Source organism: Rhinatrema bivittatum, chromosome 6 (genome assembly GCF_901001135.1).
Source record: "Rhinatrema bivittatum chromosome 6, aRhiBiv1.1, whole genome shotgun sequence".
NCBI lineage: Eukaryota > Metazoa > Chordata > Amphibia > Gymnophiona > Rhinatrematidae > Rhinatrema > Rhinatrema bivittatum.
Genome location: NC_042620.1, coordinates 203,226,468 through 203,250,312, shown reverse-complemented (window position 1 = coordinate 203,250,312; position 23,845 = coordinate 203,226,468). Strand labels below are relative to the sequence as shown.

At 45.0% G+C, this 23,845-nt stretch overlaps 1 protein-coding gene across 2 annotated transcripts in view; it reads right to left on the bottom strand.

Annotated features, from left to right (window-relative positions):
* The window catches only part of LOC115093945 (RNA-binding protein 44-like), a 219,062-nt gene that overhangs the window by 90,742 nt on the left and 104,475 nt on the right, over positions 1-23,845 (bottom strand). For both annotated transcript variants that reach the window (XM_029606424.1, XM_029606422.1), the window contains exon 8: positions 678-2,077. In XM_029606424.1, the coding sequence (XP_029462284.1) occupies positions 1,267-2,077 (811 nt within the window). In that variant the 3' untranslated portion in view covers positions 678-1,266. The remainder of the gene's footprint in view (positions 1-677; positions 2,078-23,845) is intronic.

The window sequence follows — 23,845 nt, the reverse complement described above, 5'->3', positions numbered from 1 at the left end:
GGTGGAGAATGAAAAACAAAAATCAGTGATATCTATTGTTGCTTGGTGTACATAAAAAAACCTGCTGCAATCAATTACAAAATTAAACAAAATCACAAGTATAACACCACCCTGTGCTCTATATATGGTTAAAAAAAAAAAAAAGGAAGCCATAGGGTCCTATAAACGTGAAGAGGAAATAATTCAGTCACAAACTTGGACAAACTGTCAAAGTCACTGATACAGAGTTCTCCCTTGCTGGAGTCAGACAACTGAAGCAGAGACTACAGAAAGAGCCACATGGTTACACATAGCCTACGATTCAGATAATTTCAGTCCACACTTGATGTCAAGAATGAACATTAACCAATGTTTTGACCATTATGCAGCAATTTGTCAAGAAGAAAGACAATATTAATTTTGATTTAAAAAATGTTCCTTTCAGATACACGGTGTCACAGATTTTACTTAAAAAATGAAAGATAACCACTAACAAAACCTGTCACAAGATTTACAGATTTTTGTATTTCATTTCTATCACAAATGTATCTCATTTTTTTTTTGGCTGTACGTTAAAGAGAGTGACCCTTTAAATGAATGAGCCAGCAATACACATTTTCCTTATGTTTCCAAACATGAAAAAGCACGTATCTCCACCAATTCCAGAGCAGACAATGTCAACATGTACATATCTTTACCTGGTATTCATATGGAAAAAAGATAAATTTTGGTCCAGAGGATTCCCGGGGAGTGCTAGTCATCATGGAGGTAGCCAGGTTACAGCCAGAAGCTTTGGAAAGAGCAGAGTCCACAGAGCCAATTGCCTTGAAGGGAGAAGAAACACCTGAAGCCATTGCCTTGGAGGGAAAAAAGTCAGCAGAATTCATAGCCTTGGAGGGGGCAGAGAAGCCAGAGCCTCTTGCCTTGGCAGGGGCAAAGACATTAAAGTCTTTCTTAATGGAGGGGGCAGAAACTGCAGAAAAGGAGGGAGCAGGCACAGTCAGTGTGGAGACCTGAGAGTTAACAAAGCTAGTCACCTTAGGAGAACAGATGTTTACCTTGGAGGTCAAGGAAGGAGGAGGAACATTACAGGGGATTTCAATAGAGTCCGCCCCTTTATAGGGGGTCAGGGCAATGTCAGCGGCCTTAGAAGGGGCCAGAGAAGCATAAAATGCCTTGGAAGAACCCAGAGTAGTGCTGGTTTCCTGTGAGACCACATTAGTAGCAATTACTTTGGGTGCTGAGATAGATGCTTTGGAGGTAACTAAGGGAGTGGTTTTCAGCATACTAGGTGATTTCATAGAACTGGAAAGAGGCCATGTAGCAGGGGATGAGCAGGGTATTGGCCAGGGAGCCTGGGATGAGCAGGGCATGGGCCAAGGCATTTGAGATGAGCAAGGCACTGACCATGGAGATTGAGATGAGCAGGGCATTGCCCAGGGTGCCTGGGCTGAGCAGGGTATCCATAAACACTGAGAAGAACTGTTCACCAACCAGGAGGGTGGGTAAGAATTTGGGATCTGCCAGGAGGCGGGGCCTGTATTGGGCACTATCCAGGGAAAAAACAGAAGAGTTAGGTATTGCCCAGGGAGCCCGGGAACAATTAGAAGGCAGGGAAGAGTTAGGTATTGCCTTAGTTGGTAGGGAAGAATTAGGCATTGCTTTGAAAGGTGTGGAGGGATTTATAGGCAGGGTGGAATTGGCTATTGCCCAGGGAGTTGTTGCTTTCCAGCGGATCATGTTAGTTGTAGACACTGTTTCAGTTTGCAGGTCAGAGACAGTCACTGTTGAATCATTTGGGTCAGAACTGTGAACTGTCACCAGGTTTGGGACAAAGTCAACAACTGCCATAGATTTTAGGTTAGAGACTGGCAACTCTGGGGAACGGCTGGATGCTTTCTTTTCAATATTTTCCCCAAAAATGACTTGACGGTCTGGGGAAAGTAGATTTGGAAAGACTCTGAGAGTTGAAGACATAGGTTCTCTTGCAACTTTTATAAGGCGAACTTTGATATTTTTTCCATGAATTTCTTTTCCATCCATTTCCTCCACAGCCATTTTAGCATGCCTGGCTGTTTTGAAAGTAAGAAAGGCAAAACTGTGAATAAGAAGAATTTACAATTAGTAAACACAATGAGAAACTACTCTAGATTCTAAGCATCCATCACAATTTTAAGATTAATGCATGGGTTTTCAAAAGTTCTGAAGATTCCACTGATATACATACATACACCTAACACTATGTCAAAGCTGTATCAATTACAAGATTAGAAACATTCTTGCCCTTAATATACCACAATTTGCCCTGAAAAACAGTGTGTCCAGGATGAAAAATGTTAAGAGTCCTTTTTCATTTTGCAGTACGAATAATGGCACCATACCAAGTACAAAACAGAGCTGGAGGCTCTGCTATTGTCAGGCAACTCTCCTGTCATCAATTGTTATAAACTTAACTGCTTAGCTTTACTAAAATGTCCTTATTTCTTTGGGATTTGTTTAATCTAACATGATGTTCATCTGTACTTAATGTAATGTTTCTGTTCAAATATGTTTTCTTACCTTTAAAGAAGCATTTCAACTTAGCAAACAAAGTTCACTTAGTCAATAGTGTCAGAACTCATCAGCATCTGAAAAATGATTTGTGATCTATATGAAATGAGTCGGTGGTCTGTACAGTTCCCAGCTGTTACACATTACTGAAACCAAAACCTGGATTTGTAACCAAATGTAAACCACTGTTGGCAGTTTCAGCAGTTTGGATAAAAACTGCTTCTCACCAACAGTCCCCTAAGTCAATCCGCACTGTCTTCAAGAATCCCAAAATATGAGAGGCAAGTGGATAATAATAGGCTCAGGAAAAGTGAACCAGAATCATATTTCTTCGCCCCCTCCCCCCCCCAAAAAAAAGTTATATTTCACAACTCCTCCATGTTAGTAAGAGGAGAAGAAGAGATAATGGGAGAGGTCAGACATGAAAGAGACTCTAAAGACGGCAGTGGGACCAGGAGAAAGAGAGAAAAACTTCTAGCAGGGGACTTCATTACCAGAAGAACAGATCTGAATGCAAAATGGGAGGCGCCAGGTTCCCACATCTTAGCGGGATACAAAATTATCATTAGGATCTTAGAGGCGGTAGGTTAGAGGGAAGAGCTTGAAAGCATTATTAACCCAGAATAAATGATCTGGCAAAGCTTAAGGATAAGGCAGTGCAAGTGATGTTCAGAAAAATAAGGAGCTTAAGACATTTGCAAGATTAGTGAAATTCTCTTAGACATTACCTCGCCAAGGAAATGGGAATGAAGGGAACCTTTGTAGCAGGAACTTCAACTCATGATTGAAAGGCTGGTGCAATGAAGAGGTTTTGGATTTGAATTTTAGATTTAAGCTGGATCCTAGAAGAAACGCTTCTACAAATTATACTGAATTAGTGCCTTCCATTCCCTCTGAAATCCCCCAAATTCTCACATTTTTTTCTCTTATTTGTATCTTCCAAGTCTCTGTCAGTTTAGCAATGATTTTGACTTTGTCTAGTAGCAGTGTTAGCACATGTTCTAACAGGGTTATACTTTTATCCAATTCATCCACTTTTGAGAATTGCACAGCAAGGGAAAGCCCACCATTTTAATTTCTCTGGTTGCACAACAATTCTCTGTTATTAAGAATTTCTTTAGGGATCATAGCTCCTTCATGATCATGGTATGGAAGGTTTCAAGTTTCCTTTCCAGTAGCCATTTTCTATGATGATACTCCATGTGATGCTGCAGCATTTGCTTCATTTACCACTAGCTATGACAGTTTTCTGTTGGATAAGCATTAGGAGGAAATATCAATTTTACTTGCAGGGCTTATTGCTTTATGGCTTGTTCTTGAGACAGCAGCTCTCTCACATATCATTTTATTTATTTATTTATTTAAGGATTTTTTTTTATATACCGCGGCACGTTAAAAAACATCACCTCTGTTTACAATGAACAATAATTCAGCAACAAGCTTTACAATCCAATGAATTTAGAATGGAACTTAAACAGGTATAAATTAAAAACCAGTAAACAAGCTCTCTTGACCCTCCCTGTTAGTGGCACTATATTTAGTTTATTATTTCTGGATTTTATGGTTATAATGTAATAATAAGACACCTTAATCTTAATATTCTCCTTGATAGCATTTAAACCGATGTGTTATACCCCAATGAATGTCGGTATAAAAAAAGCAAATAAATAATGTTAGTCTCATTTACTTTTACTGTACATTGCATTGGTCTGCCTTGGTAAAGATTTGCAATCAAGTATGAAATAAACTAAACTATATGAAAAATTAACATGTAACAAACAAGTACTATTGTGAGAGAAAGAGGCATTGTGAAGTACACTAGAAACACAAAATGGGATGCCGTCAAAATTAGCATGAAGTGGCTGAAAATGTAGTAGAAGATGTACAAATGTCCATAATTTGCTCCAATTACGGAGTACCTCAAGGGTCTATTCTTACCCTGTTTGCTTATACTTATTTATTTATAGCTGCGGCGAAAACTGATAAGGCAGAAGAGTTTTAACTGCCTTTTTTATGCCAATGATATTTAGATAGTTTTAGAACTGGGAAAAGACCGGGATTTTAAATTGCAGGAATTAAAAGAATGTCTTCAGCAGATAGGTATTTGATTAGGAAAAAATGTCTTGAACCCAGTAGCAACTGAGGTTTTTTTGTGTTAAATGATGGTCAATAACATTTCATAATCCACAGGTGGAAACAAGAGGGCGTGTTGTTGCAGTTCAATCTGAGATAAAAATCTTGGGTATAATTATAGACTAAGAATTTCTATGCTGTCTTAAATTAATGATATATAAGATCAACATCTAATTAGATAAGTTAGAAATGTTCAGCCAAGTATAATGTGACAACCATTATAACTGCAATAGTGATTAGCCGATAAGACCAGTGGTTCCCAACCTTGTTTGTTTTGTGGCATACCTTGCATAGGTTTCAATTCATTGTGGCACACCACCAACTTCCCCATCACCTTTTCTCCTCGTCCCTCCCTCCCCCCCCCCTCCCCCCAGCATCATAATCACCTTCTCCTTCCTCTCCCCTGGCATCATTTTTTTCCCTTCCCTCTGCCCCACCTCCTAGCATCATCATCCCTCAAACGCCACCTCTATTCCCCCCAGCCCTTGGCATCATCACCTTCTCTCTCCCTCCACCTCCCTACTCATTCAACCCCATCATCACCACGTTTCCACATCCTCCATCTCTCCTCTCTACCCTCTGACAATCATTTTCCCTCTCCTTGGCATCAACTTCCCTCTCCTCCCCAGCCCCCTACATCATCATCATCTTCCCTCTCCCTGAACCCCTCTCCCCGGCACATCACCTTCCCTCTCCTTCCACCTCTCCTCCACATCATCATCTTCCCTCTCCCCCACTCCCTAGCATCATCACCTTCCCTGTCCCCCCACCCTCCATGGCATCACCAGCTTCTCTTTCCTCTCCACCCTCACCCTGTGGCACACATTCAGCTGACTCTTTCCCCTCCTCCCATGGTCATGGAATGGCAGACGTCTATGAGCAGGCTTATCTAGTGCTGCTTCTTCCTCCTGTTGGCATCCCTCTGCAATCAGAACTGTATGTGGGCCAGCAAGTCTGGCAAGACTACAGGACCCCATGTAATTTCTATTGCAGAGGAAAACCAGCAGAGGGGAAAGCAGAAGCAGCTGCAGATAAGTGCTAACCTCCAATTCCTCCCCCCACCCCCGCTGGCAGGAAGATATCCTGTAGGCCAGGATGAAAAGAGAACATGAAGACTGCAGCCACAGCGGCATACTGGTTGGGAAACACTGGATTAGACTATTGTAACACACAGTACTCAAGGGTTACCCTCAGAAAAAATGTAAAAGGTTATAGCTTATACAAAATATAGCTGCTCGGATTCTTATGTGTTTACAGATGAGATCAAATGACTTATGTGTAGGATGATTTGCACTGGCTTCCAATAGTGTTTCGAGTGGAAATGTTTAAATATTTATTTATGAGGGTTACTGAGTACCTAAAATAAAAAAATAGCTTTGGTATACCCCGAAGAGGAAGCAGCGTTCAGCACAGAAATTTTTTTGAGGTATGCCTCCATATGATGAGGTAAAATATGTAGAGTTGAAAAAGAGAGCTTTTCCTGTTAGAGCCAGGCCTTATGGAATTCTATAGCTAAGGGTGTATGGTCCATATTGGATTATTTAATATTTCAGAAACAATAAAAAGCATTGTTCTATTCCAAAGCCTTCCTGACAAGGGGCTAGTTTTATAGAAGATTAGGTTTATAGATGATTCTGTGTTTTGTTTTAATAAATAATTGGCTTTGTATATGTTGTATGTCTATTTTAAATATATTTCATTTATTCTGTGTGTTTGTAAGTTGTTTGGAGCTTTCAAGCAGCACTTCTCAGACAACTAGGAGACTTTACTGGAATGGAAAAAGCAACATTTTTTGATGGTAATGACTAAGGGCCTCATTTTCCAATATCGCATTGGTAACGCAGTAGGGGGCGTTACCAATGCAAATGAGGCTTCTTTCGTGCAGTGGGGAAACATCATTCTTTCGGTGTTTCATCGCAGTGCACGATATTTGCCAGTTTGTGCACTTCAATCATCTTGGGCCACGATAGTCCCGGACAGCCTGTTTCAGGCTCTGGAGAGAGAGAGAGAGAGAGCGAGAGAGCGAGAGAGCCTTACTATAGTGCCTATGCCCTAGACAGGTATTTTAACCCCTATGGGAGGGCCACCTACTAACTCGGGGTGGGGATTAGGTATGAGCGTCGGGGGTTGGGGGCCACTTTCGCATTCCACATGAGACCTACGGACAGAACAGTGGTCTCTAGTGCAGATTTGCTGGCCGTCGGAGTGAGGACGCTCACTCCAAGAAGTGGTTTGGGCAACGTTCTCTCCACCTAGCTTGATGGACACTCTACCTGGGCAACAACAAGCTAGGTGGAGAGAATGTTGCCCAAACCACTTCTTGGAGTGAGTGTCCTCACTCCGACGGCCAGCAAATCTGCACTAGAGAGCACTGTTCTGTCCGTAGGTCTCATGTGGAATGCGAAAGTGGCCCCCAACCCCCGACGCTCATGCCTAATCCCCACCCCGAGTTAGTAGGTGGCCCTCCCATAGGGGTTAAAATACCTGTCTAGGGCATAGGCACTATAGTAAGGCTCGCTCGCTCTCTCTCTCTCTCCCCCCCCCCCCCGGGAGCCTGACACAGGCTGTCCGGGACTATCGTGGACCGCGATAACCCTTTAGCGGCCCCGTAACGCAAACCTCAGGGTTGTAGCTATTATCCGCGATAGCAGCCGCGCTAACACTGCGGCTGTTTCGCCGCACACGATAGCTTTGCATATGCTCCGCCCCAACTCCGCCCCCTGACAAATTTGCATTCGCAAATCGCGATAACAGCCGTTATCGCGATTTGCGAATTTATCGCGCGCGGTAAACTCCTTTGAAAATGAGGCCCTAAGTGACTAGATGGAATTATTGTAAAACTAAAGGAAGAAATAGCTCAGATTGACAGATTGAAGATAACAAGGCACCCAGACTTGATGGTATTCATCCGAGATCTGAAGGAACTAAAAAATGAAATTGCAGACCTGTTTTTGGCGATTTACAACCTATCATTTAACACAGCTAAGGTACCAAAAGACTAAAAGGTGGCCAATGTGATGCCAATTTTTAAAAAGTGCTCCGGAATGATCAGGGAAACTACAGACCAGTGAGCCTGACATCGGTGCTGGGCAAAATGGTGGAAACTATTCTTAAAAACAAAATTGCTGACCATATAAATAGACATGGTTTAATGGGGGAGTCAACATTGTTTTTTGCAAAGAGAAATCTTACCTTACTAATTTACTAGATTTTTTTGAGGGTATAAATAAACATGCAGACCAAAGTGAGGCATTTGCTATAATGTATTTGGGTTTTTCAGAAAGCATTTGACAAAATTCCTCATGAAAGACACCTCAGGAAATTGGGATCGGAGGCAGTGTCCTATTGTGAATTAGTAACTAGATAAGACAGGAAAGAGAGGGTAGGTCAAATGGTGAATTTTCCAAATGGAGAAAAGTCATTAGTGGAGCGCCCCGTGGCCTGTATTGTGACCAATATTATTTAGCATATTCATAAATGATTTGAATAACGAAACAATGAGTGAGGTGACCAAATTTGCAGATGACACAAAATTGTTTAGAATCATTAAAATACTAGTGGATTGTGAAGAACTGCAGAAGGGACTTGTGAGACTAGGAGGCTAGGCTTTTAAACAGCAGATGCAATTTAAATTGGACAAGTACAAAGTAATGAACATAGAGAAAAATAATTCAACTACAGGTACATGATGCTGGGTTCATTGTTAGGAAAAGGAACCCAGAAAAAGGACCTCTGAGCTCTTGTGGACAATACCGTGACATCTTCAGCTCAGTGTGCGATGCTGTTGAAAGAGGCAAACAAAATGTTTGGCAATCTATTCCTTTCCAAATAATTCCTAACTGACAATATCATAATAGCCTTGTATAGATTCATGGTGTGACTACATCTTGAGTACTGTGTGCAGTTCTAGTTGTCCCATCTTAAAAAAGGCATAGCAGACAGAGAAAAGATACAGAGAAGAGCGACAAAAAAGATAAATGGGATGGAAAAGCTTCCTTATGGAGAAAGGCTAAACTGATTAGGGCTCTTTAGCTTAGTAAAGAGACGACAGAGTAGGGTAGTATGAGTAAATAGAGAACAATTATTTACCCTTTCAAAAACACCAGGACTAGGGGATATGCCATGAAAACTAGCAACTAGCAGATTTAAAACAAATTGTAGAAAATATTTTTCACTCAGCGCACAATCAAACTATGGAATCTGTTGTTGGAGGCATAAGTCTTCAATGGAAGTGGCCTTCAAATGAGCCACTGAAGTTGCCATTGGCTCTCACTTGAAGGAGCCTGGACATAATCTGTAAGCCAACCAGAGCATAACAGTGTGTTATACAGTCCACTAGTTAATTAGAATTCTTTTGGCAACTACCCTTCCCAGTCTGTTGGCATGAAAGGGCAGGGACAGTTGACACACTTAAAGCTAAGGTCAAGTCCTCCTTATGTAATACACAGGGCTTTTGTAGTCTAAGAATTGAAGAGTCTCTTCTCCTTTATGTGCATGCAGTCTTGGAAAGGAAGTTGGCAACAGAATAGCTTTATTAATGTGGATGGAGACATCACTTTCATAAGGAATTTAGGATTAGTTCACAGATGAACCCCGTTCAGAGAAAAGCATAGGTATGGAGAATATGAAACCAGAGCCTGTGCTTTGCTTAATCTTTGTGCCAAAAATGACAGTTACAAAAACATCACTTTCCAGGTGAAAAACTTCAAGTCCACTGATTTAAGAGGTTCAAAGGAAAGTTCTTGAATTATTTTATTTATTTGTTTTATTTACGTTTTTATATATCGGTGTTTGGAATTACCATCACATCGGTTTACAGATATTTCAATGGATTAGAACAAAGATATCAAAGATATAAAACAACAATAAAGGTAATTAAAATAAGAGTAAATAAAATGTAATAATGTAAGCAACAAAAAGTTAAGAACATCTTATGTACTAACAATTACCTTATACTTATATTTCAAACAAAAAAAAAATGTATAATATAAAAAGTAAAATCTTAAACTATTATCACAGGTAGTAAAATCAAATAAATCACTAAAAACTAGTATGAGGTATGAAATAATAAACTGTGATATGGTCATAAAAATGGTCAAAATTGAAACATAAATATAGTTGTGATAGGCAAGATAGATTTCCTTTAACCAACGCCTTCGTTATAAGCCTGTTCGAATAACCAGGTTTTGAGATTTTTTCTGAATGATTTTAGATTGTTTTGTAACCTGAGTTCCACTGGTAGACAGTGTTCTACGATTTGGGCCCTGCGAGTGATAATGCTCTGTCTCTGACTGCAGTGAATCTGGCTGAGGAGACTGATGGTATTGAGAATAATCCCTTGTTTGTAGAGCTCAGATTTCGCTATGGAGTGTGGAGCCGAATGTTGGGATTACTACCTGATAATCCCCTTTTCCTTAGTGTAGACAGATGGACTCAGTACAAATGGGATAGTATCCGCGTGCTAGCAGTTGGAGACGGATCTGACGTCAGCACGGGGGCGTATATATCCCCACAGGAAGCGTAGCTATTCAGTAATCTTCCTTGCAAAAGCTGTTATAGTGTACTGACGCACAGTTAAAAAGTGAAACAGGATTCCCCTGACCGATTGATAGTAGCTGGAGACCGCCAGCATTCCCAACCGAAAGGCGTGGACACCTGGTAGAGTGTACGCTCTCATGGAAACAGATGACATGGCTTACCTGGAATCGGTGATACCCATGTACGCAGGCAGCTGGGCGGGATGCTGAGTCCATCTGTCTACACTAAGGAAAAGGGGATTATCAGGTAGTAATCCCAACATTTCCTGGCGTGTAGCCAGATGGACTCAGTACAAATGGGATGTACAAAAGCTTTACTCCCCACCTGGGCGGGAAGCTGCCTGAGGCCCATGTAACACTGCCCTGGCAAATGCTGAGTCCTCCCTGGCCTGGACATCCAGGCGGTAGAATCTGGAAAAGGTATGGAGGGAGGACCATGTCGCCGCTTTACAGATTTCCGCAGGCGATAGCATCCTGGATTCCGCCCAGGATGCCGCTTGAGCTCGGGTAGAATGAGCCTTGACATGTAGAGGCGGGGTTTTTCCAGCCTCTACGTAAGCTGCCCGGATAACTTCCTTGATCCAGCGGGCGATGGTGGGCCGAGAGGCCGCTTCACCTTGTTTCTTCCCGCTGTGCAGGACGAACAGATGGCCCGTCTTTCGTAGGTCTTGTGTAAGTTCCAAATATCTGTGCAGCAATCTGCCAATGTCGAGATGGCGCAATAAACGCCCTTCTTCAGATTTCCTCAGCCCCGCCGTGGTAGGCAAGGTTATGGTCTGATTAAGATGAAACCGTGAAACCACCTTAGGTAGAAAGGAGGGAACCGTACGAAGATGGATAGCCTCTGGAGTGATCCTGAGAAATGGATCCCGGCAGGACAATGCTTGTAGCTCTGAGATGCGGCGGGCTGAACATACAGCCAGCAAGAATACCATCTTCAAAGTGAGGGAACGAAGAGACAGGCCCCGAAGGGGTCGAAAGGTGGATCCCGCAAGGAAATCCAAAACAAGGTTGAGGTTCCACAAAGGCACAGGCCACTTCAGTGGCGGACGAATATGCTTGACCCCCTGCAGGAAGCGAGAAACATCCTGGTGCTTAGCGATGGTCTTGCCAGCCCTCCTGGGACCATAACAAGACAGCGCAGCCACCTGAACTTTGATGGAGCTGAGGGAGAGACCCTTCTGAAGGCCATCCTGCAGGAAATCCAACACAATAGAGATCGTGGTTGCATGTGGATTGGTGCCATGCGAGTCGCACCAGGCTTCAAATACTCTCCAGATCCTGATGTATGTGAGGGATGTGGAAAACTTGCGAGCTCGGAGGAGGGTATCAATCACGGGCTCCGAGTAACCCCTCTTCTTCAATCTAGCCCTCTCAAGGGCCATACCGTAAGAGAGAATTGAGCCGGATCCTCGTGAAGAATGGGACCTTGATGTAGAAGGTCCCGAAGAGGAGGCAGGGGAAGGGGCTCCCCTGCCAGTAGTCTTCTCATGTCTGCATACCAGGGTCGTCTTGGCCAGTCTGGCGCCACTAGAAGGACTAGGCCCTGGTGCCTCTGAATCTTGCGGATGACAGCGCCTATCAGAGGCCACGAAGGAAAGGCATACAGTAGAGTCCCTGGAGGCCACGGCTGAACCAGGGCATCGATTCCGTGTGAGCACGGGTCGCGCTTGCGGCTGAAGAATCTGGGTACTTGAGCATTGGATCCATGGCCGGAAACCCCCAATGATCCACAATCATCTGGAAGGCCGTGGGTGAGAGCTGCCACTCTCCTGGATTTAGGCGTTCCCTGCCGAGGAAGTCTTCTGTGGTATTGTCCTTCCCGGCGATGTGGACGGCGGAGATGTCCTGAAGATTCACCTCCGCCCAAGTCATCAGAGGGGCGATCTCCAGAGACACCTGTCGGCTTCTGGTTCCGCCCTGACGATTGAGGTATGCCACCGTGGTGGCGTTGTCGGACATCACTCTGACCGCCCTGTTCCGCAGTCTGTGGGCAAATTGAAGGCAGGCCAATCGGACAGCCCGGGCCTCTAGACGGTTGATGTTCCACGCCGCCTCTTCCCCGTTCCACCGCCCTTGTGCGGTGAGTTCTTCGCAGTGTGCGCCCCAGCCGCTTAGGCTGGCATCCGTGGTGAGCACAATCCACGTGGGTGAGGACATCTTCGATCCCCTGCTCATGTGGTTGGACTGCAACCACCACCGTAACTGGGTGTGCACTCGGGCAGGTAGAGGTAGGTGCGCGGAGTAGGTCCGCAGATGGGGACTCCAGCGAGAGAGCAGGGCGTGTTGGAGAGGCCTCATATGGGCCCTCGCCCAGGGCACCACTTCCAGGGTGGATGCCATGAGACCAAGAACCTGCAGATAATCCCAGGCGGTGGGTCGACTGGCTCCCATCAAAGACCGGATATGCTGCTGAAGGTTCAACGTCCTCTTGGCGGTGAGACTGACCGTGTCTGCCCGGGTGTCGAACTGTACTCCCAGGTATTCCAGGGACTGGGAAGGCTGTAGGCAGCTCTTGCCGAGGTTGATAACCCAGCCCAGGCTTTCCAGAAGGGCTATCACTCTGTCGGTGGTCCGAAGGCTCTCCTCTCGAGACTTCGCCCTGATCAGCCAGTCGTCTAGGTAGGGATGGACCAGAATTCCTTCCCGCCTGAGCGCCGCCGCTACTACTACCACCACCTTGGTGAATGTCCGTGGCGATGTCACCAACCCAAAGGGCAGGGCCCGAAACTGGAAATGGCGGCCTAGAACCTTGAAGCGTAGGTAGCGCTGATGATCCGGATGGATCGGGATATGCAGGTATGCCTCTGACAGGTCTAATGCCGTGAGGAATTCCCCTGGCTGTACTGCGGCCTTGATGGAGCGTAGAGTTTCCATGCGAAACCGCGGGACCCGTAAGTAGCGATTGACTGACTTGAGGTCCAGGACGGGCCGAAAGGTACCCCCTTTCTTGGGTACAATGAAATAGATGGAATAATGGCCAGAATTCACTTCCCAGGCAGGTACTGGGATGATGGCTTTCAAGGACATGAGTCTTGCCAGGGTAGCTTCCAATGCTGTCTTCTTGTGTGCGGGACACGAAGATTCCACAAACTTGTCCGGAGGGAGATGATGAAAGTCCAGACAATATCCCTCCCGGATAACGGCGAGAACCCACTGGTCCGATGTAATCTCGACCCATCTGGGGTAGAAGAGGGTCAACCTGCCCCCTATGGCTCCGTCCCCCAGATGAATCGGCGGATTCTCATTGGGAGGCGCGGCCGGGACCTGAACCCGGGCCCGCTCCCCTCCTGCGCTGCTTGGTCCGAAAGGACTGATTCCCGGCTGGAGGACGTGGTGCCTGGTAACGACCCCTGTAAGGAACGAAACGCTGGGAACTCCTGCCCCTGGAGGGCCTTGGAAAGGCACGCTGGCCCCTTCGGAACCGATCTTCCGGCAATCTGGGCACTGGAGAGGCGCCCCATGCACTGGCCAGTTTATCAAGGTCGCTGCCAAATAGAAAGGAGCCCTTGAAGGGCAATCTGGTGAGGCGGGTTTTAGAAGGCGCATCAGCCGACCATCTTCGGATCCAGAGCTGCCTCCTGGCCGCTACGGAGGATGAAATCCCTTTAGCGGTTGTCTGAACCAGGTCAGATGCCGCATCCGTAAGGAACGAAAGAGCAGATTCCATGTCCACCGCTGGAGCGTTGTTCCTAACCTGTGACAAACAGGCACGCGTCACCACCGTGCAGCAGGTGGCGATCCGTAAAGATAAAGCCGCCACCTCAAAGGCCTGACGCAGAATGGCGTCTAGTCGTCGATCATGCGGCTCCCTGAGGGCCGTCCCCCCTTCAACTGGAATGGTAGTGCACTTGACCACCGCGCTAATCAAGGCGTCCACCTGAGGGCACGCCAGCAGATCCTGGATAGCCGGCGCCAATGGGTACATGCTCGTCAGAGCCCGACCCCCTTTGAAGGCAGCCGCTGGAGCCGCCCATTCTAAATCAATCAGTTGTTGCGCCGCCTGTAAGAATGGAAAATGGCGGGCCGTAGGACGAAGACCTTCCAGTAGGGGGTTCTGCGCAGAAGGTATCGAAGCGCTGGGACCTGTAATATCCAATTCCGCCAGACACTGAGACACCAGGTCGGAGAGATCCTCCTTAGGGAAGAACCGCCTCATGGTTTGATATGGCTCAGTCCCCGGAGGGAGGTCCCCCTCGTCCGGGAGTTCGGACTCATCCTGCGAGACCTCCTGGTCTGACTGATCTGGGCTATCCATCGGTGGGAAGTCCCGCTCGCGATAAGGTTGTGAAGGCCCAGGAACAGGATCCGCAGGAGCTGCCACCGGAGCAGCCGCCGCAGGCGCAGCCACCGCAGGAACTACAGGAACCATAGGGCCTGGATGGGCAGCCGTTTGCATCTGAACAAAAGCATGAATTCCCTTAAAGAGATCCACCCAGGAAATGGAAGCAGCCTCTAAGCGCCGGGGTACAAGCTCCCCCGGGACGCCGGATTGGTCGAGACTGCCCCCTAACTCCGGGGTAGCCCCTGGGGAACTGTCCACAAATCGTGGTTGAGACAGGTCCTGGCCCGAGGGTCGCAGGGCCCCCTCACATTGGGCACACAAAGAATCTGGCTCATCCCTGCGCGTGGCCCTAAGGTGGCATGCGGAGCAGAGGCCAAGGGCTGCAATGCCCGAAGCAGGGGGTGCCGTTGCTGAAGACTCCGCAGCTTTCTGATCCATTGAACAAAAGGTGCTCACAAATAATATGCGGCAGCAATAGGCGCTTAATAGCAATAGGCTCTCAATAGCAATAGGCTCTCAATAGCAATAGGCTCTCAATAGCAATAGGCTCTCAATAGCAATAGGCTCTCAATAGCAATAGGCGCTCAATAGCAATAGGCGCGCAATAAGAAGAGGCGGCAGCAATATGCATGCAAGAGGCATTCAATACGCATTCAGCAATAAGCGGTCAGCAATATGCTCGTAATAGGCATTCAAGAAGCTGTCAGTAATAAGCGGCCAGCAATATGCTCGTAATAGACAGTCAATAAGCTTTCAGTAATAAGCGGTCAGCAATATGCTCTTCATAGGCATTCAATAAGCTTTCAGTAATAAGCGGTCAGCAATATGCCGAAACAAAGTCAAGGAGGAAAAAAGCCGCGCCTATTACGGGCGCGGAGTACCTGAGCCAGGCCCTACGAGGGCGTCCTCCACGGCATGCCACGCCGCCGATCCTCTGCGCTTCGGAGACCCGTAGGAAGAGACGTACTCCATACCCGGTTCGGCGCGTCCCAGCTGGAACACAGGCGGTCTCCGGCTGCGGGGGAAGGGATCACCTCACCACCGCAATTTGAGGAAATGCACCCGCTACCTCGTCCACGCCGGGACCGAGGGCCTCGTATACCTCACGCGGACTGCGTCCGGGGACTGTGTCACTGCCGCACTTCGGCAGGACCGAGGACTTTCCCACCGGGGGAGCACGTTAATCACCCCGGAGCTCGCTGGGGGAGGAACCCGTGGGTATCTACCGCAGGAGCGCGGGGCTCTAAGTCGAAGAGACAGGAAAAACGAATCTAGAATGATAAGAAAAGAGAAAAATTAAAGTAGTCTTGGAAAGCACGCTCAACTAGCGTGCAGGCACTCCAAACTGCTTTGGAGACGGAAATTACTGAATAGCTACGCTTCCTGTGGGGATATATACGCCCCCGTGCTGACGTCAGATCCGTCTCCAACTGCTAGCACGCGGATACTATCCCATTTGTACTGAGTCCATCTGGCTACACGCCAGGAAATGGTAGCATTTAACCATTCTACCTGATCACCGTAAATTGCTTTGTGAAAAATGCATAGTGTTTTGTATTGAATGCATTTTTCAATGGGTAGCCAATGCAGTGATTTCAATATAGGGGTGATGTGATCTTGTTTTTTGCAACCGGTTAGAATTCTGGCAGCTGAGTTTTGTAATATCTGAAGAGGCCGAATTATTGATTGAGGAAGACCGAGAAGAATAAAGTTACAGTAATCAATGACTGTAAATACTAAAGATTGAAGAACAGTTCTGAAGTCATTTGGGTTCAATAATGGTTTTAATCTTCTTAACATTAGTAGTTTACTATAGCCTTCTTTAATTTTAATTGCAATATTTTTTTAAAGTTAAGTTCCGGGTCAGTCCAAACACTTCAATGAAGTCCTAAGGCCCTGGAGGTTTACTGACCAAAGGCTTGAAAGGTTACAGTCCTTTCATGAACTTTTGAGTCAGGACCAAAGGCAGGAAGCATTTCTTCACGGAAAGAACGGTGGATGATTGGAATGGTTTGCCAGAAGAGATAATGAGGATAAGGACAGTAATGGAATTCAAGAGAGTATGGAATAAATAAAGGATTCCTAGTGGCTAAATGGAGTCAAAGAAGAAGGTAACCTGCACTGACTGAGGCAACCTGAACAGAATAATCGCTATCTTTAGAATAAAAAAAAAATTTACAAAATTAAGAAAAAGATTGCTGGGCAGACTGGATGGACTGCTTTGGTCTTTTTCTGCTGACATTTACTGTGCTATTATGTTTGATACTAAGGGGTGGAAAAACACTGGAGCCCCATCCACTTGCTAATGATATACCGCAATGGCACTGAGATGAACCTTAACTGAAGAGGTGCTGAGGTCTGAGATGTGAAAGAATAGATACTGAAGTAAGTAGCTCAAGTCAAAGGAGAAGGGATCTAGCAGGCTGGTACTCACACATGTAAAGAACCTCTTCTACTTGAAACTTCTTGTTGAAGATTTCCTGACTGAAGTCAGCATGTTCTCCACCTCCTCAGTAAGGAGCAAGGAGGAGACTACTGCATATTCAACATCCACACCATAAGGGATAGCAATGGAATATTTGAATGACAGAGCCTGATGTCCTTCTGGGTGATGAAAGTTGGACACACTCCCAAGGGGACTGAAGGCTGAATTTATAGATGTATTTATTTATTAATTTATTTATTTAATAATTTGTATATACTGACTTTTCATGCAAGCATTTCAAATCGGTTTACAGTAGTTAGCAATTCATCATTTAAAATTATTTGCAGTTCCAAAGAAGAAAGAAGTAAATACATTATTTCATAATATAATTAACATAGCAAACTAAAGAGTATGCTAAATAATCAAAATTTAAACACTGAGGTAGTATAGTTAGGGTAGAGATAGTATAATAAAAATAAAAATATACATTACCTTGGTATAAAATCAAAAGTGTAAGATAATTATGCTAACAGCTCTTGGTAGGCTTGTTTAAAAAGCCAGGTTTTAATTCCCTTTTTAAATAATTTGATGTCAGCTTCTAGTCTTAATTCCTGCGAAATAGAGTTCCATAGAAGGGGTCCAGCAATAGAGATAGTTCTTTCTCTTACATTATTTAGGTGGGCAATTTTGGGGGAAGGAATTGGTAGCATCCCTGTTCCGGTTGATCTGGTGGTTCTGGAGGGGGTGTGGAAGTGAAGTGAAGAGGTTAGCCATTCATTGTAGAGGGTTTTGTGTATTAGTGATAAGATTTTATGCTGGGCCCTGTATTTGACCGGCAGCCAATGAAGTTCTTTTAATATTGAGGTGATATGTTCAGATCTTCTAGTACCTGTCAAGAGTCTAGCTGCAGAGTTCTGCAGAAGTTGCAATGGTCTTGTTATATTTGCGGGAAGGCCTTAGAATAGTGAGTTACAGTAGTCTAATCTTGATAAGACAAGTGCTTGTAAGACAGTTCTAAAGTCTTTAGGGAATAGGAGGGGTTTTAATCTTTTGAGTATGTTTAATTTGAAGTAACCATCGCTTATGATTTTTTTAACGCAGGATTTCATGGAGAATTCGCAATCTATAAGAATCCCTAGATCTCGTACTTCTAGGGAGATTGGGTAGTTTTTGGCCGCTTCTTGAATTTCAAGCTCTTTTGTCTTGCTTAATTTAGGGGAGATGTATAGGATTTCAGGTTTTTTTTTAGTATTTAGGGAAAGATTCATTTGGGTTAATACCTTTTAAATGGTGGATTGGTATATGTCCCAGAGCTTTAGAATTTGGTCAATGGACTTTTGGATCGGTATTAAAATTTGAACATCATCGGCATAGATAAAACGTGTTAGACCGAGGCCTGATAGAATTCTGCATAAAGGGAGCATATAGATATTAAATAGTGTAGAGGATCCTTGGGGCACTCCGAAGTTGAGATCGATAGGATGTGACTCTTTATCAAGAAATTTTACTTTGAAGGCTCTATTTGTTAGGCAAGAGCTAAACCATTTGAGCGCTGTCTTTAATGCCTAATTCGTTTAGTCTATCAAGGAGGATATTATGATCAACTGTATCAAAGGCTGCTGAGATGTCCAGTAAGATAGGAAGTAAGATTGGCTGTTATCGGTTCCTCTTAGGATGATATCTTGTAGTGAAGTTAAAAGGATCTCTGTACTAAAATAATTTCTAAATCTGTGTTGTGCTGGGTACAGGGTACTAGGGATGTCAATCGTTTTTGAACGATTAAAATTATCGTCAGATAATTTTAAAATCGTCCAAAATCGTTAGAGTGCACGATACAATACAAATGCCCCCGATTTATCGTCAAGGCCATTTGTATTGTATCGTTAAATAGGGCGCGAGAAAACCGGCACACCAAAAAAACCCTAAAACCCACCCCGAACCTTTAAAACAAATCCCCCACCCTCCCGAACCCCCCCAAAATGTTTTAAATTACCTGGGGTCCAGTGGGGGGGTCCCGAAGCAATCTCCCTCTCTCTCTGGCCACGGCTGCGTTGAGAAATGGCGCCGGTGGCCCTTTGCCCTTATCATGTGACAGGGCAAAGGTAGCGCCGGCGCCATTTTGGTTCCTGGCTCCCGACGTCACGCGTGCAGGAGATCGCCCCCGGACCCCCGCTGGACCCCCAGGGACTTTTGGCCTGCTTGGGGGGGGCCTCCTGACCCCCACAAGACTTGCCAAAAGTCCAGCGGGGGTCCGGGAACGACCTCCTGCACGCGGGCCGTATTGCCAATCTTCAAAATGGCGCCGGCGCTACCTTTGCCCTCACTATGTCATACTAATTTGGCAGATGTTGTGGAGGGGTCAGGAGGGTGGGGGGAGGAGGGTGGGGGGAGGTATTTAATTAATTTGGCAGGTTTTGGAGGGGTCAGGAGGGTGGGGGGTTGTATTTAATTAATTTGGCAGGTTTTGGAGGGGTCAGGAGGGTGGGGGGTTGTATTTAATTAATTTGGCAGGTCTTGGGGGGATCAGGAGGGTGGGGGGTTGTATTTAATTAATTTGGCAGGTTTTGGGGGGGTCAGGAGGGTGGGGGAAGCTGAGGGATTTGTTTTAAAGGGTCGGGGTGGGTTTTTTGTTTATCGGCTCGGGCGCAGCCAATAAAAAAAAACCCGATCAGGCTGGACGAAAAAAAAAACACGATGTGAATCGGAACCGGAATCAGAACCAATTCCGGTTCCGATTCACATCTCTATTACCGGTACCACCTCCTCTGCCTCTCAGATCTCGCACATGCACGTCTGTGCCGCTTCACTGCAGTCCTCAGGAGCGAAATCTGAGAGGCAGAGAAGGAGGTACCGGTAATAGGATACAAGGGTGGGCCAGAGGGATGCGTTACCGCTCTGATAGTCTTGGAGACAGGGAGGGCTGGGCAGGCAGGGAGAGCTGACCAATCCAAGCAGGATTTGTATACAACAACCAGCCAATCGCCGGTAAGGTACATCGCTTGCTGTGATTGGCTGGTTGTTGTATACTGGGTACCACATACAGTATGGTTATGTAGTGACACAGAAGGGTAGTCTTATACGGCGAGTATATCCCAAACTCTATATTTTAACTGGAAAAGTTGGGGGTCATCTTATACGCCGGAAAATACGGTAGTTAGTGTTTCGGTGGAAGGAGAAGCTCCCCAATGTCTCTCAGCTTTTCTCAGTGTTGTTTTAAATATCCTTAATTCATTGTTGTACCATGGGGTGTGGTGTTTTTTGTTAATGGAAATATCTTTTTTAATAAGTGGGCAGCAATTATCAGCTACTTTTTTTTGTTAAAGAGAACCATGAATTGATTGTGTTATCACTGTTTGATATGTCTAGGTCATTCAGAGCTTTTGAGAGAAGATCAGTTAGGGTATCTAGTTGACAAGGTTTCCTGTATTCAATTCTGGTCTTGGTTGCTGGGGGTGTTACGGTTGTGTATTGGATATTTATTTATTTATTTATTTTCTAAACCAACATTCCTGTAAAAATACAAATCATATCGGTTTACAATGAAACTTCAACATTCGCTCAGGAGATTTATATCACAGGTAATTAATTTATGATCAGACCATGGGACTGGAGAAGTAGTGGGACAGAGTGGTGTTGAGATAAGAGTTGATGAATATTAAGTCTAGTGTGTGTCCTGCTTTGTGGGTTGATTGATTTACTATTTGATGAAAACCTAATGCTGACATTGAGTTTAAGAATGCGTCACAGTTGTGGGATAATGGGTCCTTATCGACATGTAAGTTAAAGTCACCGAGTATGATGGTAGGAATTTCAGTTTTTAGGTTAGTAATGAAAAACTCAATTAATGGAGAGACATTAAGTTCTAGTGGGCTTGGGGGTGCATAAATTAAACAAATTTGTAGCCACTTGGAATTTAAGAGAGATATTTTGAATTTGGGTGGAGAATTTATTTGCTGTATTTTTAGGAGGAGTTCCTTTTTAGACAGTATCATTATACCACCTCCTCTTTTGTTAAGCCTAGGAATAGATGTGATGTCATATTTATATTTAGGTAGTTGATTTAAAAGAACATAGATTTTTTAAACCAGGTTTCGGTGATTGCACATATATCAGGGTTGTTATCTGTGAGAATGTCATTAAGGATAGGCATTTTTTTGACTATAGATTGCGCATTTACCAACAGTAGGGAAATAAGTGAAGAGGATAAGGATATCACACATGCTGTAGCCAGGCTGGGGCTATGAAGATCAGCCTTGTCCTATCCTTAAGGATTTATTGGACAGCCCTGGCAATGAGAGAGATTGGTGAGTTTCAGAGTAGAACAAAGCTCCAGTCTAATACAAAAGCATCAGGAGCTAATCTGCACTTGCTTGGACGTATGGAGAAGAATTTTTTGACCTTCCTGCTGTCTTCCGAGTCAAACAGCTTGATCACTGTGTTCCCCAACATCAGAAGAAGTATTTCACAGCCTCTTGATCTAAGGACTGTTTGTGGAGTTGAAAAATTCTGCTGAGTTGGATGCCAGTGAATTCTGGTTGCCCAGTAGGTAGGTTGCTTGGAGATGTGCGTTATGATGATCGGCTCATGACATAGTTCAGAAGGCCTCTTCATAGATGTGCCCGAGCCTATGCTCCCATGTTTATATAGCACAATGGCACCTGACTGTCTGGATCAAGATTCTCTTGCTCAAGAGCAGGTGGGAGAAAGCCCTTAGGACATATCAAATGGCTGGTCACTTCAGAAGGTTAATTTGCAGATGACTCTCTGGTCAGTACCACAGGTGTGCACTCTGCCCACACTAGAATAAGTATTCATATACAATGTCACTTCATGCACTGGGATGCATAGTGAGAGACCTAAGCTCCGGATTTATACAGCACTGGAGGGTTGCCCACATCTAGGTCTTTACTAAGATGTGGTGGGACAATGGCTGGAGTAGTTGATCCCACTGGCATCAGAAGGGCCAACTGAAGACCCCAAACATACAGGTGAATCAGTAGAACACCATGCCCAGCCATGGCCATGTGACCCAGAAGGATAAGGATTGACCTTACTGATGTCTGGTCCTGCCCAACATCACTCTGGGTCTTTCAACCCAGAGTGAAGGAATGCCTTCTCCTGAAGCAAGCTTATCCAGGATTCTTTAAACTGGATCTTCTGGGATGGGACTAAGCTGGACTTTGAGAAACTGACCAGGAATCCTAGAAACTAGATAAGGTGGATAGTAATGCAAAAGTCATACAAAAGCCCAAGGTGATGGGCTCGTCTCCACTTCCTGGAGACGAGCCCATCACCAACCAATCATCCAGGTATGGGAACATGCAGGCTCTCTGCCACCGCAGCTATGCAGCTAAGACTGTGAGACACTTTCAGAGCCGCTGAGAAACTGAACAGAAGCACCTTGTACTGGTAGTGTACACCCTCCACCATAAGCGTGAGAAAACTCTGAAGAGCAGGATAAATGTGAATGTGCACATAAGCCTCTTTCAAATCCAGAGCTCACATCTAATCCCTCAGCTGAATGAAAGAATCATCTAGAGGAAATTCATTTTGAACTTCTCTCAGACCAACAATACGTCCAAGTTCCACAAATCCAGAATGGGCCTCAGTCCATCTGACTTCTTGGGGATCTGTACTTGGACCGATGCTTTCCAATATATATATATAAATGATCTGGAAAGGAATATGATGAGTGAGGTAATCACATTTGCAGATGATACAAAATTATTCAGAGTAGTTAAATCCCAAGCGGATTGTGATAACTTGCAGGATCACCTTGTGAGACTGAAAAATTGGGCATCCAAATGGCAGATGAAATTTAATGTGGATAAGTGCAAGGTGATGCATATAGGGAAAAATAACTCATGCTATAGTTACACGATATTAGGTTCCATATTAGGAGCTACCACTCAGGAAAGAGATCTAGGCATCATAGTGGATAACACATTGAAATCGTCGGCTCAGTTTGTTGTAGCAGTCAAAAAAAGCAAACAGAATGTTAGGAATTATTAGGAAGGGAATAGTGAATAAAATGGAAAATGTCATAATGCCTCTGTATTGCTCCATGGTGAGACCGCATCTTGAATACTGTGTACAATTCTGGTCACCGCATCTCATAAAAGATATAGCTGCGATGGTGGAAAGTACAGAGAAGGGCGACCAAAATGATAAAGGGGATGGAACAGCTCCCCTATGAGGAAAGACTAAAGAGGTTAGGACTGTTCAGCTTGGAGAAGAGATGGCTGAGGGGGGATATGAGAGAGGTCTTTAAAATCATGAGATGTCTAGAACGGGTAAATGTGAAAAGAAAATTAGGCCTTACCTCTGTTAATTTTCGTTCCTGTAGTACCAAGGATCAGTCCAGACTCCTGGGTTTTGCCTCTGCACCAGCAGATGGAGACAGAGCAAAACTTGCAAGGCTCTGCATAAATACCAGGGTGCCACCCACAGCCTGCCAGTATTACGTAATGTCAAAGCAGAATAACTCCCACTGCAAACTAACTATATACATAAAGGTCAACCGGGGAACCCTTGGGACACTACCCCCAATGAAAAACTTGACGCAACGGAAAAACTCATGTAAAGGAATCTTCCAGCTCAAAAAAACCCCAGAGCAGCCTTATGAACAGCGGACTCTCCGAACTTAATGCAGAAGTGGCGGGACTCTGGACTGATCCTTGGTACTACAGGAACGAAAATTAACAGAGGTAAGACCTAATTCTCTTTTCCCTGTACGTACCGGATCAGTCCAGACTCCTGGGATGTGCCAGAGCTTAAACTACTTGGGATGGGACCCGGAGAGGCCCGCTTTCAAGAAGCCTGCTCCAAAATTGCTCTCTCTGGTATCCTGCACATCCAGCCGATAATGATGGGCAAACGTATGCAATGATTTCCAAGTCGCTGCCCTGCAGATCTCGAGTGGAAATCTGATGACAC